The sequence below is a fragment of the Sturnira hondurensis genome, unplaced genomic scaffold (assembly GCF_014824575.4).
Source record: "Sturnira hondurensis isolate 20B ecotype Veracruz unplaced genomic scaffold, ASM1482457v3 Scaffold0001872, whole genome shotgun sequence".
Taxonomy (NCBI): Eukaryota; Metazoa; Chordata; class Mammalia; order Chiroptera; family Phyllostomidae; genus Sturnira; species Sturnira hondurensis.
Window position 1 is genome coordinate 14,112,150 of NW_028074503.1, and position 16,801 is coordinate 14,128,950.

The window sequence follows — 16,801 nt, forward strand, 5'->3', positions numbered from 1 at the left end:
GCAGGGCCCGGGGAGCCTCAAGTTTTAACTGCCTGGCTCTGTACAGAACAAGGCTGCTGCCCCCTGGATTAAAGCACTGCCCCCGCTTACCCTTTGAAATCCTTGGAGGCACGCAGGAAACTACAACTTAAACATGGTAAAGATGGACAGGAGTGTCCAGATTTGTATCATAACTTGGAAGGGATTTTATTAATTTTAGTTAAGAGTTAGATGCAGCTTTAATCTGAGAATGTTGACGAGTGTTTGATTCCACAGTGACCCTCCCAAGTCCTCACTGCCTACAGGGGACGCCCACATTGTCCATGCTGTCGTTCGAAGTCCTCTGCAGTCCATTCTTGTCTCCCAAATTTGGGTCTCGCTCATCCCCACGTCGTGGGCATAGTCTGTCTCCCTGACCCCCCTGTTGCTGATGCTGTCCCCTTCGTCAAAGTTTGTCCAGGCCCTGTGTATCTCCAGAGTTCACCTCCTCCACACCCCTGACTTGTAGGCTACTCTCTCACTCTAGACTTTGATCTTGACCCTTTAACAGGGCTTTTATTTTCATATGCAGCTAAGACTATGCCAGAAGAGGGTCTGTCTCAGACCCTCTGAGACAGATGACAATTAGAAAAGTATTACTTCTTATGTCTATTAAAGGCCTCCATTGCTCAGAAGAGCCAAGAAGTGGCAGGAGAGAAAGTATATAAACAAGAAAGACTATAACAGAAGAGAAGAAAGTGGGGAAGGTCAGAGGTGAAGAAAATACAGTCATTAAATGCTGAGCAGGAGAGACTGTCAGTCTAGAATGAACCGTAAAACGAGGATAAGAAGAAAACAAAATCAGGCAGCTTGCAGTGTTACGGGTTTTAAGGAAAGGAGTGGGTACTGCTTATACCCTGTGGTACCCAAAAGGCCTGTGATCTCCCAGGCATGAGTCTCTCTGTGCCTGGCAGCCCTTGTGGAGTTTGTGTGCTAGACTAAACGCGGCCACCAGGAAGACCAAGGAGGGCACTAGTGCCTGCACCCTGGTGACCCTGGCCACCAGGGATCTGGAGCCCTGTACCTCGTGGGTAGTAGGGGGAAGCCATCCTGGGAAGCCCACATCTCTGTGGGGACGTAACAGGCTGTGCTCATTTAAGAAAAGAAATGAGCTGTTCCTGACCTGAAAAGACGAAAAGAAAGATGTTTTTTTTTTTTTTTTCTGGGTGTGTTCCTTTTCACGAACTGGGGAAAGGGATTAGAAACGAAGGCTGTTCCGTTGCTCTGCGTGTTCAGAGATGGCTTCCAGGTGGCATGTTGTAGGGAGTGGCAAGCCACCAGTGCTGCTACAGCCACCAGACATTTGTAAAAATGACACAAGCTTTCTTTAAAAGACATCCGAGAACTGTGCAAGGAGAGAAGACTTGGCCAGCTAGAATTCCGATTGAGCGTGGTGTGTTTCTGAAAGGGTCCTTTTGCATTTGGGGACGAGGCAGAATTGGACATCAGTAGGTAAGAGGAAAACAGTGAATTGCTGGGCACGGTGCAGTTGCACCGCTGACCGCTCTGTTCTGAGGGGCCGGTGTTCAGAGGCCCTGGAGAGGCCCCATGTGAAAGCCGTGCTGCTGTGGGGACTCTTACCTCCAGTTAGGACACCGGACCATCCTGAGGATGCAGAAAAACTCAGCCGCAACTTCAAATATTTCTGCGCAGAGCCTATCGTGAAACTAAAACAAACTGGTCTTCTGATGGAGGCAAGGAGGTCCCGTGCCCTTGATCTAAACAAAGAACAGTTTACTGGTTTTGTATATGCCAGTGTTGTTGGTGTGGTCACACTGACAAGGCAAAATTTCAAAATGGCATCACCAATGATAAAATACCTTGTCACAGGGAAATGTCAACAGCCAGCAGCCGTAGGTGTCAAATACGTGCAGGGGATGGCGCACCTGCGATCCTGGTCCTTCCTCTGCAAAGTGTGAATTACTTATGTGTTTGACTCAGTCATATCAATTTTACTAGCAGAAATTATGACTGCACTGTAGCATGTAATACATTGGTGGTAGCATTTCAACCATAAACACATGTCCATGAAAATCAGTTCACCAAACTGTGATCAACTATTTATTCTCAGCTGTTCCCATCAATATCCAAATGCCAAAAGTTTTCAAAAATTGCTATGGGAGAACTCAAAATTTTAAGCTATAGATTTATTAATGTTTTTTTTCCCCTGTGATTTGGGAAAAGCTGGCTGTTCTTTGGCTGGACTCAGTCAGCTTCAGGATACCTGTGTTCCATTTGGCTTAGAGTTTGAGAACACCCACCTATAGGCTTTTGGGGTTGTGTGTTTGTTACAAAGGAAGTATAAGTAAAGGAAATTCACTGTTTTGAGCACATTTGTGTATCTTTCTTAGAGGAGTGTATTTCCCATCTTATAGATTTTACCAGGAAGTTGATTGACCACATAGGCACAGTTCTCGATACATTGAAAGAGCATGAATTTCTAACAGTTTAACATGACTTCAGGACTCATATTTTTGCTGTGCTTTCTTCTCACTTGCCTACGGGCAGATGCCTCTATGCCAGGCTTGGACTGTCTCAATGCACAGTTAACAATAAATGTATGTTTTTCTGGGCAGGGGCAGAGGAATGCACCAAGGAAGTTTATTTCAACTCCCCTTTCGCGGATTGTAGAGGACAGTCTTATACTGAACAGCAGGCTATTGCAAAGATGAACTATGTTTCGAAACGCTTTGATTTCTCTTTCACCAAATGAGAGAGTTGGGGTTAGTTAACATTCACTAGGCACATGCAACCATGGACGGACAGCTGCCTTAACAAATGCCTCTGGACATCACTGGGTACACGTGGGTGGAGGTCTGTGATCACAGGACCTGGCGGGGGCAGGGGGTCTGTGATCACAGGACCTGGTGGCTGGAGGCTACACATGCAGGCACGGACAGTTAAAGGACAGTGAGAGACAAGAACACGGCTGTGGTACAAGGTATTAGGATAAAAGGGCCCCAAGTGCAGGTTTGTGGGAGTTCAGAGCCTGGAGGGTGGTGGTCACAGTGCGGCCCCTGCAGTGGGGACAGGTGAGCACTCGCACTGGTCTGGCTCACCTGTCCATTGCTGACAGAGCTCTGCTGCGGGATGAGCGGTGCTGTGCATTTTCTTTGGTGTTTTCCTTCTCTCCAAGTACATCGCATTCCCTGTTTAATTCGTCAGGATCCACTAGTTCGTGGACTGTGGGCACTGATGACTCCCCTAACGTCACGGATGACGCAGCTGATGAGATCATGGACCGCATCGTCAAGTCGGCCACCCAAGTGCCCAGTCAGCGAGTGGTGCCTCGGGAGAGGAAGCGCTCCCGGGCCAACCGGAAATCCCGTAAGTGCCTTGACTTGGGGTGAGGCACCCACCCCGCACGTGCATCCCTCCAGTTCTGTGTGACCCCAGAAGGGCAGGGACTCAGAGGTGGCTCCAGTGAATTGTCAGCACCCCCTGGAGGGCCCACCCGTGCTCATCAATGAAAGGTTTCACCCTTGGCAATGAGCGTTGGGTTATGGAGGAGGGGTGCTGCAGTCACCCCTGTCTGGTGTGTTTGTCCTTTGTGGCCAGGCCTCCCTCTGTTCACATTTTGTCCCTGGGAAGGTCTGAAAGGCCCCTATGTGTCTGTGGTGTGCAGAGGTGGGCTTGGGGGGCCCATGTCAGGTACGGCCCTGGGTGGGCTTTGCTGGAGGCTGTATTTCTATCCCTCTCCCAGCATCAGGGGCTGTGTTCTGGGTTGGAGATGGCTCCCTCAGGGCTTTGCTACTGCCTTTGACAGTGTTCAAGGTGAAAACCAGTGCTTTTATGGTTATTAGGATGCTTAGAATATTTCATGTTAGCCTAAGTTGACTAGTCTGTTTTCTTCTTTTCCTACCAAATAGAAGATTCAATTATATCAAACCAACTGATTTCCTCCTTTAGTTGTCGCCTGATGCTTTCTTTTCCCCAAGTGGCAGGTGTGGAGTTGCCTCTGGAGGCACCGTGCCAAGTCTCGTAGGGACTACTCTCAGTGGAGAAGCAGGGGTCCTCCAATCCTCTGACACCACTTGCGTTTGCTGTGGCCCTTGCGTGTGACAAGAGAGAGCTCAGCCCCCAAGCTTTGGCCCACTGCTGGGCACACGGGTGACAGCTGGAGTCTTTGCCGGCTCTGCTTCCTAGAATAAGGGGCGGTAACTAGGAAGGGGATTTATGACTTTTCACAGGAAGGAAGGCTGGTTGTCTCCTCATGTCCTGACTCCCAAAAGTGACAGGAGAGTGACTCCAAGTAGGCAGGGGGTTCAGTTAGACCCAGAGAGCCCCTGTGGTGCCCCCCTTGAGGTTCACGTGGCAGGTGATTGGGGTTTGGGCTGCATACTCAGATCCTGTGATTCTGCGTGACCCGTTGGCACCCTTGTTTCCAGGGTAAAGAACGCTAAACCAAATGGCTGCCGACTCGGACGCCATTCCATTTATATGTTCTGTTTTCATCTCTGATGGAGAGGTTTTCTCCAGAAAGGAAAGTAACACTTGACAACTACACCAGAGGGAAGCAGGGCTTCTCAAACTACAGAGTTGGGGGTGGCGGGGGGGGGGGGGTGGAATACAATTTTCATTCAGTAAGATGGGTAGCTGACAGCCTGTTTTGGCCACGCTCCTGGATGAGGCTGGGTACACACTTCAAGTATCAAGGCTGCTGAGCTGTGGCTCTCAGCCACGGCCGCACGCGGGAAACTTCCACAGGGTGTTGAGCATTGCGCGGTCTGCACTGCACGGAGGCCGACTCCGTCCAAGTCTCTTGGGCCCCGCCCCCGCCCCTTGGGGGGTGAGTGGCATTAGAAAGAGAGCTTTCCCTCCATTGTGTGTGTCCTCTGCACATTCCCTCCATTTTTTAAATGGAAAACTATCATACAAGGGAACTGGCTTTTCACATCTTCAAGAACATGTTTATGAACCCCAACATCAGTATCTGAGGCCTTTACGTTGAGCTTTCCCAACATTTTGCTGTTTTCTGGTGCTGCTGTGGAGTCTTTGCCAGTCTCCCAGTGCTCCTGTGTGAGAACGTGGCCAAGGCTTGTTGCATAGAGCGGGTCCTCACGCCCCATGGGAATCTCCTGGAGGCTGGTGAGAAGTGCACATTGAGAGATTCTGCAGTGAACCAGGGGACACCCAGGCCCTGTAACGTGGAGCAGCACTCAGGTATGAAGCCGGCGGTGGAATTGTAGGGGCCTCTGGTGTGCACATCTTCCATGGCGAACTCTTCTCCAAAGACGGGCTGGTCCGCACTTTCCCAGCCCTGTGAGGGGAACCTCAGTTGCTCCAGGCCGAAGCAGCACCCCCTTTCGGTCTGGCTGAAGGAGGTGAAATGGTGTTTCCTTGTGGTTTTAACTGACTCTGCTTTGTACACTGAAAGATTGAATTCAGTCTCTTGCCATTTGAATCTCTTCTTTTGGGGATGGCTTGTCCATTCTGTTTGTCTATTTTTCTCTTGCTCCTTTTCATGATAAGAAATAGACTATTTCAGAAATACTCTATTTCAGAAATAGACTTCTTCATGATAAGAAGTCTCATTTTTAAATGAAATTCATAAAAGGCTCGTGAAGGTCTAATGTAGAATACCTTCAGTATTTGCCCTTTATTGCCCTCTTATTGGTTATTTCAAAAAACTGGTAACCCAATGGCAGAACCCTTGTACCCGATCACTCCTGGTCTTGCTGTAACGAGGAACCTCAGTGCAGAAATCCCCCCTGGGAGGGTCTGGGAAGAGCACGTGTGTGTGGTGATTAGGGTGGGGGGCAGCAACCGAAGGAGTAGAGAAAGGATGCCAGACCAGGGGGTACCCTCACTAAGGTGGGCAGGTCTGGGCCAGGAAAAAGAGGCCGCATGTAACAGTGGCCTGGCCAGTCCCCAGGGTCCCAGGGTTTGCCCTCCTCCTGCAGGTTACACGTGTCGGCAGAGAGCACCACCCTGCCTTCTAGTCCAAAGAGGACCAGGTCCTTACAGAGATGCGTAATGTTAATGGGGACAACCACGCAGATGTAATTAATTTTCCTCTTCGGTCTGGCCAGAGTTATGTTTTGCCTGTTTTTGTTGTTGACATAGAATAATATCCTTCGGTATTGTTTCCATTCCAATCTTATGCAAAACAGCCGTATATTCTTTTTATTTAGCCAAACACATTTCATCCTGTGATGCAGTTACTACAACAAATATAACACTCCATGTATGTAAATGTTTATCTGTGACAGGTTTAATTTATTACCAATGGCACAATCCACAGAAATTTAAGACAGGGGAAATTAACTTTGATTTCCATTTAAAGGGTGATAAACTTCAGCTTTTCCCAAGAGGTTAAAAGAATAAGAAAAAAATAATTTGCAAAATCAACATGAAGTTTGGCCTTTTGGGCCCCACCCTGAGACAACACTGTATTTTATTTGATGGTTTTTAATGATTGTAGGAAGGCAAGCGGATAATGAATGACCAACATGTCTGGGCTGTAACTCATTTGGCCAAAGACAATAATAGTCCAGCTATTGCAGGGAACTAAACAGAATCCATCCCATAACCCAGGAATTTATGACCTACAAGCCGCTTGAGAATTCTCTGAGAAAATGTCTGCTTTCCTGTTTGGTGCTGATGGCCAGGCCTACGCACAGCAAATGTCCTGCTAAAGCCTAACAAATGCAGCCAGTTGGGACATAGCAAGGACATCTTTACTGATTTGCAGGTTCCCTTGGCTCTGTCACAGCTGCTGTCATTAGGGTCTCTAAGTGGAAGGTTCCGAATTGTCCGGTTGGGCTCCAGCCTGTGGACGGGCTGATCCAACACCGCATGTGCTCCCCCAGGGTCTTGCCACGCCTCTCCAGTTGGCTGGTGCATCTGACCGAAGGGGACCGTTCTCCAAGCTTTTTGTTTTTATTTTTTTACTTTGGCTTTTTCTTTTCATCATGTCGGGGCAGGTGTGTTGTCCCAGGGCTGTTTGTCCTCTCAGACCTCCGGGATGTCGGCCTTTTCTAGAAAACCCTGATGCTGACCAGCATGGGAGGTATATGGGTATGATTCTGCAGGATGGGCCCTGGTGGCTGGGATGGAGAGGAGACCCCCTCCCCAGGGCCCTTTTCTCTTGGACCCATCTTGAGAAGAGGGTTTGCACCCAGCTGGCTACCTGCATGTGGCCACAGACCAGAGGATCACGGANTTACTGATTTGCAGGTTCCCTTGGCTCTGTCACAGCTGCTGTCATTAGGGTCTCTAAGTGGAAGGTTCCGAATTGTCCGGTTGGGCTCCAGCCTGTGGACGGGCTGATCCAACACCGCATGTGCTCCCCCAGGGTCTTGCCACGCCTCTCCAGTTGGCTGGTGCACCTGACCGAAGGGGACCGTTCTCCAAGCTTTTTGTTTTTATTTTTTTACTTTGGCTTTTTCTTTTCATCATGTCGGGGCAGGTGTGTTGTCCCAGGGCTGTTCGTCCTCTCAGACCTCCGGGATGTCGGCCTTTTCTAGAAAACCCTGATGCTGACCAGCATGGGAGGTATATGGGTATGATTCTGCAGGATGGGCCCTGGTGGCTGGGATGGAGAGGAGACCCCCTCCCCAGGGCCCTTTTCTCTTGGACCCATCTTGAGAAGAGGGTTTGCACCCAGCTGGCTACCTGCATGTGGCCACAGACCAGAGGATCACGGAACAGAGTGGGGACTAGGGACTCCTGGTCCGCCTTTTCTCTTTTCCCCAGGGCCTTGCCATAGTTGAGAGAGGCGGATGCCGCTTCTCTGCTGAGTTTCCCTCCCAGGGAGAGTTGGCGCCCTGCCTGTGGCCTGACTGTGGGGTTTGGGGCTCAGGGCTATATTTCTCTAAAGACGTGATCACTTTGTTGTGACCTACAAGTCACGGACCAGTTTCTCAGCTAGTTAGGATTGCAAGATCGGGCACCCTTACAGGATGTTTCTCAGTGGGCAGAGCCAGAAGTTCCATTCCAGGGCCCACTGGGAAAGGAACGCAGAACTGATCTGATTTCTGTCCTAACTGAGTCTCATCCCCTCACACCAGGGCTTCCTCTTCTGTGTCTCTCCGGAAGCTTTGGCAATGCTCTCGAAGGGCACGTGGCATATTTTACATGGATTTGATGTAACTACAACCTTATTTTACTTCTCTTTCAAAATATGGAGGGGTGCCCTGCTATGTATTAAGTCGAATTTCATGGAGAAAGAGAATGATTGAATCTGAAAAAAATGATTGAATCTCTTTTGGGGAAAACACGATTTAGGTCTTACAAAATACTAGATTCAGCCCTAGACCTGATCAGTACACAGTTTACTTCCGTTGTCTCTACTTTTCCAAAGTAGTCATTGAAAATACCCAGGACTTGTCTCACTAATCCCATTTAAAAATTTTTCTCTGCATTTTAGTTCAATGTTCTTCCTTAATTTTATATTTGTATAATATTTATACTTATAGGTCAAGACAACAATAGTGATAGTCCAGAGGCTTTAAAACACATTCTCTCGGGAAACAGTACAACGAGGTGTTGGAAAGAACTAAAGCCTCCTCGGTCCAACTTTTGTCTCCTCAGCACCAGAGTCATTACTGTTTATTCAGCACCTAATTAGTCTTCGAACTCATTAGAGCGCTCGGATCCCTCAGCTGAACACCGCTGAGGGTGCCCACCCAGGCGAACAGGACGCAGGACAGGAAGATAAATAGATGAGTCCATGAAAGCACCAGATGGAGAGCCGTTCCATTTTGTGCGTGTTGGGCGGAGTGCCACCACCAGGGCCCCTCAGGCTGCAGGCGTGGAGGGGCCAGGACACGACAGGGCTGACAGTGCTCTGATTTGCCGGGGGTGCTTGAAGCCTGTAGTGGGTCTCAAAACCTTTTCCCTAGAAGCAAAAGATGGGAAGGTGAGGGGGGCATTTGCAGCCCCTGCTCTGCATTGGGAGGGCCTTGGAGGCAGGGGTGGGTGGATGCAGGAAAGGGACTTGGGAGGAGCAGGTGGGAGGCGGGTGATGGGGACACGATCAGAGTCTGGGAACTGGGGAGAGAAGTGAGGCCCAAACCAGAGCAGGCACTATCAAAACTGCAAACAGACCTGTGTGTACCAGGGCCCTGGGAGCAGGTCCAACACAGGTATATAGGCCTTGCTTCTGAGCCCACGGGGGTGGGAGCAGCCCCCTACCCCAGAGCATGGCCATGCCAGAGGCCAGGACTCTGATGTGGCAAGAAGCTGAGTCATAAGCCTCAGGGTTAGAAAGCTGATACAGGAAGAATTTTGGAAGTTTCACTGCACTGAATAGCTTTCTGGTTGTTTTGTTTTCAAATAATTCACCCTCCCACCCTCCCGTACTGGAAACTTAGCTCACTGAGAGAAGGCTGGCTCAGGTGCTCTCTACCGCATCTGTCTGTGTATCAGGTACCCATCTGTCTTTCCTCCTCTGAGAGCTGTTCTGAGGGCAAAGCAGGCGAGTCCCTTGAGAGTGCTTTGGAAAGCCAAGCACCTTACCGCCAGAAGGTTATGTGGTATTTCTGTTGCCTTTGCTGCCAAGTTCAAAAGCAATTTCCAAGCTTGGAGTTTCAGGCAACAGAGGAGGAGACTGGGTCCTCCATGATTACTTGGCCTCACTAAACCCGTTGTCTTCTTTTTCTTTTTCAAGATTTTTTTTTTTAATTTCTAGACGGAGGGGAAGGAAGGGAGAAAGACAGGGAGAAAAGCATCACTGTGTGGTTGCCTCTCGCGTGCCCCCTTCTGGGGACCTGGCTTGCAACCCAGGCATGTGCCCTAGACTAAGAATCAAACTGTAACTCCAGCTAGCAGGCTGGTGCTCAGTCCACTGAGCCACTCCAGCCAGGGCTGAACCCGTCTTCTTCGATGCCGTTAGGTCAGCAGTGCCAGCCTCCCAGGGCAGTTGCAAGGGTTAAGTGAGGCACCCGTGACAGGTTCCCACCGCCCTCCGTCCCTTCCTCCCTCCCTTCTTTCCTTCCATGCTCTGTGATGTGGCTGCTCAAAGGACCTGAACCTGGGGGCCTGCGAAGCTGCCTTGTTTCCCAAGAGTACTTGGGGGCCGCTGTGCGGAAGTCACAGGAGAGCCTGTGCACAGACACCACTCCTACCCAGTCAGCACTCTGCTACCCTCCTCCACCCCACCCCACCCACCACTGTCCCCTCCACACGGCTGCTTTAACTGGTAGCCCAGACCCACCCTCACCTTTTGTTTTACCTGCTCTCTGCTGGTTTCACTCTCGCCCCTGTGCCCCGCAGGCTGCACTGTCAGCCCGGTACCATCCAGTATTGTGGTGAGAGGGAGGACTGGTGGCCTGGACTCCCCAGGAAGGGGGAAGGCAGTTCTCCCTTGCCCAACACTTGAATTAATGCTGAAAACTCTGAGTCTGGAGATCCTGAGCCACCCTTCCTTCTTATCTGTAGACCCCCCAGGTTCATGTGGCTTCTCCCCCCAAAACAATGGGAGAACTTGTTCAATTTCTTTTCTCTCAGGCCACACTCCACCCTCTCCCTCCCCTCACCCATCACAGGACTTACAGGAGGCAGCCTGCTTTTGCATTTTAACTATTGCTCTCTGGCCAGTGCTTACCTAGACACCAAAGCAATTATTGAGGAGTCCTGCATGTGAATGTAGCCAGGGAGGCAGGAGGGAAGTGTGAAGGGAGCCAAGACTGTGGCAAGAGTAGGGGTGATAAGAAACACCTGATACCTTAAGCATTTCCAAGATCAATCTCAGCATGAGTGAACTCAATTTGGGGTCCCGCAGGGCTTGGAGGCTGCAGCCCTGTCCCTACAGGGGCCACTGCCTTCCTGAGGGCCCACCTCTCCCTGCCTCTTGGTCACAGGGTAGTGATTGAAGTCAGGGACCCCAAACCTGGCTGGCCATTCGATTCTCCTGGGAAGGTTAAAAGCAGCCTGTGGGCCTCTCTGTGAGACCTTTGTTCTGTGTGCCTAGGCTGAGTCTAAGAAGTCGAGCTGGATGCAGTGAAGTTTGAGAACTTTGGCTTGTAGTTCAAGTTTTACTTTTTAAACTTTTTATTTGGAAAAAGATTATACTTACAGAAATGTTGCAAAAATAGCGCAGAGTTGCCTTATAGCCGTTCCCCAGGTTGCCCTACTGTTAACACCTTGCACAGTACAGGGCAGTTTATCAAACCTAAGAAATGAACATCGGCACAGTCCTCTTCACAGAGGGGCTTGATTCGGCTTCCGCCAGTTTTCCCACCAAAGTCCTCTCTCTGCTCCGTGACCCCGCCCGGGGCCTCACTTCCGGCATCGGGTCTCCTCCTGCCTGGGAGGCCATTTCATGACCTTGACACTTTTGAAAAGTACTGGTCTATTTTGTTGGGAATGCCCATCAGTTTAGGAAACCTGTGCTTTTAATGTATAGGATTTTATGAGTCAAGAGAGAGAGAGAGAGAGAGAGATGCAGGGTGGAAATAAATAAAAAAACCCTCAGAAGGTTAAATAATTGACTTTGACCGAAACCAAAACTTCACAGAAATTTGAACATTGAATCACTAAGGACTATATACCTTAAAACAATTTCCTACATTTAAGTCCAAAGGGCACACCTGGACCCGGCATTTTCCCCCTCTCAGCAGTCGGGGCCCTGGAGGAACAGGGGGTGTATAAGTGCACAGGTTTGAATAGCAGAAGGGCCAGTTACCTCCCAACCACAAGACCCACATGTGTAAGACCTTGAAGTTCCGATATTACTCCATCTTATCTTAGACACACCGCTCACAATATATGTGGTAGAAAATCCTCAGAATCTTAGAAATTACAAAAAAAAACTTATTTCCCTTGTTTGATACTACATGCAAAAAATGAAAAGCAATCTGCCAGTGAGCCAAAGGTGAAAGGAGGCAAAAAATGGATTTCTGTGGCCTAGAAGTAAAACTCAGTGCATTTTGCATCCATTGAAGATGGGCAGACGGTGCCCTCCCAGGCTTCGGCAGGGCACGGCTGTTTCCAGGCTGGGCTGAGTCTAATGCCTGGCTCAACTTCTTCTCCACCACTTCCTGTGTGTGCTCAGGCGGGGGACTCGATCTCTGCCATTTATTCACTAATTGGGGAGATAACCATTTCATAGGCTTTAGACAAAGATTGAATGGAATAATCCACGTTCTGGCTCAGCAAACTGGCCTCCATTGCCATTATTCTCAGATTCAAGTCATGTTAGCAAAAGGTCACGTGAGAGCACTTTGTAGGATTGAAGTTTGTTTTCATTTCCAAGGGAGGTGGGAAATGAGAAGAACAACTTAGGTTTTGTATGAGTCCGCAGTCACCCTGTGCTGCGTGTTGACGCAGCGGCGCCCCTGTGTCAAATCCCACTGCTGTCCCTGCTGCGTGAGAGCTGCCACAGCGCCTGGTGCAGAGTGGCCGTGGTGCCAGCGAAGGGACCCACGCCGTCTGCAGAGGAGCTGCGAGGCAGACAGGGATAAACATTGCCACCGCCTGGGCTCTGTGAAGCAGCCGCGGGGAGGGGAGGCAGTCGCATGTGACAGGCTGGGGAGCTCGGGCCAGAGCATTGCAGTGGGGAGCAGGAACGGGGGGTGGGGAGGGGCCCAGACATTATCTTATCGGATGTAAGCCAGCCCCACTACCCCTGGCACTTGAGAAATCCTCTCTGTGTGATGGAAGACTTGTTTCTGCTGTGCAGGTCCCACATTCCGCCAGACTCCATGTGCTGGTCCCCTCATTCTCTTATGTCCCCAGCCCTCCTTTGCTTTGGGGAGTGAGAGCCAGCTCCCTGTCTGGACAGGGTCTGCAAATTCTTCACAGCATGTCCCAGTCAGCCCTCCGTCTCCCTGACGGCAATACTTGGCTCGAGCAACGTTTGCTGAATGACTGGGTGAACTGATGCGCAGGCAGATGGATGCGCGGACACCCACAGAGACCTTTCCCTGTATAATTTGAATTGGGATACAAAACCGATTTCAACTGATTACTTCGTTTCACACCTCCTTTAAGTGGTAATGTCAATTAACTCTTTCGCAAAGGAAGGATTCAGATTCTTTTGGGAGGCTAATACATGCATGTTTATTACGGGGTTGTTATATTTATTATGGTATTTGTTGCAAGAGAATTAATTTGAGGCCTACAGAAGGTAGGGTTCTGTAGACGGGACAGACTTTTCTAGGAAGACTCAGTTTTCAGGAACACATCTGGCGAGCACAGGGACCTTGGCCTACACTGGTTTTCCTTGAAGCGGAGAACACGTAAGTCCATGCGGAAGGTGTGCAGGCAGGTCCCAAGAGGTCTGGCCCGTGGAAACTTCCAGGGGACCATGATGCCAGAGGCAGGGTCTCTGGGTCGTCAGGCAGTAAGGCCGGTGAAGCGCCTTTGTTCTGTTCTCTCAGCCTGTCCCAGAGAGGCCGGCCCAAGGCCCACATCTATTAGGAGGTTATTGCATGTGCTGTAAGGTGCCAGAGTACTTACTCGAGTATTTGCCTGAACCAAACACTACGGTTACAGGAGTAAAGCCAGTGTGTGACCGGAAGTGGTAAAGCAGAGCTTTAAATGCCTTATGGGCCCTGGCTGGTTTAGCTCAGTGGATTGAGCTCGGGCCTGAGGACCAAATAACCACGGTTCGATTCCCAGTCAGGGCACATGCCTGGGTTGCAGGCCAGTTCCCAGCAGGGGACCCACGAGAAGCAACCATACATTGGTATTTCTCTCTCCCTCTCTCCTTCCCTTCCCCTCTAAAAATAAATAAATAAAATCTTTAAAGAAGAAGAAGAATAAATAAATGCCTTATGGGTAAGGGCATTTTAGGGAGTCTTCTGTCATCATTTGGCCAAGCACGTTCACCTAAAGGCACAAAGGCTGTGGTCTGGAGACACATGCCCGTGCCGCCTTCTGCAGCTGGTGAAATTTAAGATGTCCTGCCAGGGTGGCGTGGACGTCTTCAGGCAGAACTTCGTGTCTTGGGTAAGAGGTCCTCGTAGTCCTTGTTAAGAATGAGAAATATTTTATCTTATTTTTCTGCCATTAAAATTATCTTTCTTCAAGAAACACTTGAAGGAGTATTTAAAGGACATAAAAGAATATTACAAACTAGTATTTTTATTGCGGCCCCATAGAACAAATTCCATTACTCAGTTAAATGTGATCTGCCTCCAGCCAAGGCTCTGGAGCCAAGCATTCTGTCTGCATGAGTTAGACACTCAGTCTGGGAGCCCAGTGGTGGGGGTGGGGGAGGGTGCGCTAGTGCAGGAGCAGCTGCAGATGGGCGGCTCAGGGGCCCAGCACTAGGCTCAGGAATGAAGTAGTATGTGTGGGGGGCATGTACAGGTTTTTGTATCTCTATGAAAACCTACACTTGATGTCTGTGAGCCTTCCACAATGTTGGTTCTTCCAGTGAGGTGCTGAGCACGCAGTCGGTTCTCCATAGAGCATTTGTTGATTGATCAGTGGATGGATTAGGTGTTGGCCCTGGTTCAAAGTGTTGACTCCCGGGAGAGAAGAAACTGTTTATTAGTAGATATTGGCCCCTGTGGAGGGCCAGTATTCATTCTGCCATGGGTGTGAGGCTCTCAGGTCCTCTGTCCACAGGCTAAGTGGGCTTTTCCCCAGGGGGTGCCGGGGAGACATGGAATGTTGGGTGTCACCTAGAGACATATAAGGTGTGGCCCTGGCCTCTGGGGAGGCCTCAGAGAATACAGGTCCATGGGCACAGAGCAGATTTGGGGAATTGGGTCTGGCAAGGGGAGATGGGAAGATGCTAAGGGTGAGCTTTACTTTCTCTGGGTTCTGATCATCTCAGGGACTTCAGCTGATTTAGGATTTAGTATGGAGGGTAGATCTGTACCGTGCCTTTTCTGAAAATAGAAGACATACCCCAAACTCTGTACCACCTTACATATAGGATACACCAAACACAATTTATAAATTAAGGGGAATGTAATTAGGCAAGCTTTCCAAGGAAGGGCCTTGCCTTGGAAGAGGCAGCTGTCTCCTCATTCACCCTTATCCAGCCTTTGTTTGGACATCAAAACTGATCAACCCTGAGCAATGGGAGAATCCACAATGCTAGGCTATGCAGAAGCCAATACTAAGTGAAATATGAGTGTTCTTCCAACGGGCCAGTCGTAAGCCCCAGTGAAGGGGTCATTGGTCCTTCCTGAGCCTGGTGTGTTTCGCAGAGAATATCCACCAAATCCACCCAGAAGGTTGGCAGTTCGCCACTTGGCATCCAGTCTGCAAGGAGTCCCTGGTCGTTCTCACTGGAGGCCCTTTAATGCGTTGAGACCGAGACCCACGATGCTCATAGACTCACCCTGACTGCTGTCCGTCTGCCCTGGGTTCTCTTAATACCTTGCTCTCCCAGGCCACGGGTTCTTTGTTCTGTCCCCCTTTGTGGGGTTATCTTACACCTGACCTGTGTCACTGGAACTCACATTCTCTTAGGCCCTGTGATCACTTTCCTGCCTTTGACCCAATACTTGGGCTGGTCATAGGCGGGGCTCTCCACATGCCCTGTGCACTTCTGCAGCCTGCGCCTGTGTCTCGGAGACTCTGTAAGCACGGGCCTCTTCTCCCTTCTTCCCTTACAAGGTGCCCCCTCCGCTCGGCTCTCCGGGTCAGTGCCTGTGGCCTTTCAGGTCAGTTTCTTGCAGCCCCAAGAGTTTTCCTGCCCTGGCAGATAGATGGCCAAGGCACTGCAGCAGGAGGACGGGGCCCTAGCCTCTGTGAGCCCCGTGACTCCTCCCCTGGGAGTCCCTGGGGTAGCGAAGGCTGCTGGGCCAAAATCCTGGTGCCTGTCTGCTAACACCTCCTTCTCCTCTCTTCCCTTTGTGACCTGCTCGCTCCACGGCAGTGCGGCGGACCCTGAAGAGCGGCCTGACTCCAGAAGAAGCCAGAGCCCTGGGCCTGGTGGGCACCTCAGAGTTGCAGCTGTAACACCCATGGGCGCCCTGAGGAGTGTGCCTGAGCAGACTGCGTGCTCCTGCAGGACAGAGTCCCTCCCGTGGGGCGGGGAGACTCCACGGGAACACCTGGAGGCTCTGAAAGGGAGTGCCCGTTTCTCCGCCTCACCCGCGCTCCTGTGTTGCGCGCCGTGCGCCGACACGGATCTGTGGGAGCTGCCTTCGAGTACTTTCTTCATTGTGTCAGCCGTGTTCCTCTTGTTTCTGTGGTACCTGGTGTAGTAGTTCCAAAGTGTGACGCCTTCTCTGTGCAAGGAACAGCCCTTTTAAGGAGCAAATCACTTCTGTCACAGTTATTGTGGTCATTTTGAGGCAATTGGATTAGATTCACAGACTGGGTCTCTCCCCAACACCGAAATACCCAGATGTAAATTCCAAAGTCCTACAGGAAGGAAAGCACAGACTGTTTTCCAGTTGTGGGTTTTAGATGTACTAAATGTTTATATGAACTCATACGTGTACACCATGTTTCAAATACTAAATAAAGAGTTTAATGTCATAACCAGAAACTTTTGTTCTCTTGGCTGGAGGACCTTAAACAGCTCCACAGGCTTCCTCCTTCTGGATCAGCAAAACCTATTCTCAGATTCATCAGAAGGACCCGGCTCAGAACGGTTTCCAAGCCCTGTGGGTTTGTTTTTTTTTTTTAATAGGATGAGAAGCTCTGACAAGATGCTCTTTGTAACTACGGGTGAATTAGGCATTGGGGTTTGTTGCAGGACTAGGTAGCAATAACCTTATGTGCATGCTTTGTTTTGCTTTGTTGAAATGTGGAAGCAAAAATTAGAATAGCATTTCAAAGATCTGAACCGTTCTGCAACTCACGCACTTACCTCTTTATGTAAAAATTCATTTTCTCAAAAAGTTTACCAAGTCACCAAAACAAAATG

At 49.9% G+C, this 16,801-nt stretch overlaps 1 protein-coding gene across 8 annotated transcripts in view; it reads left to right on the forward strand.

The window, feature by feature from the left end:
- FHOD3 (formin homology 2 domain containing 3) overlaps positions 1 to 16,410 on the forward strand; it is a 438,646-nt gene extending 422,236 nt beyond the window's left edge. For all 8 annotated transcript variants that reach the window (XM_037033114.1, XM_037033132.1, XM_037033123.1 and 5 more), the window contains 2 exons: positions 3,184 to 3,345; positions 15,803 to 16,410. In XM_037033114.1, the coding sequence (XP_036889009.1) occupies positions 3,184 to 3,345; positions 15,803 to 15,885 (245 nt within the window). In that variant the 3' untranslated portion in view covers positions 15,886 to 16,410. The remainder of the gene's footprint in view (positions 1 to 3,183; positions 3,346 to 15,802) is intronic.
- The last annotated feature ends 391 nt before the right edge of the window (positions 16,411 to 16,801 follow it).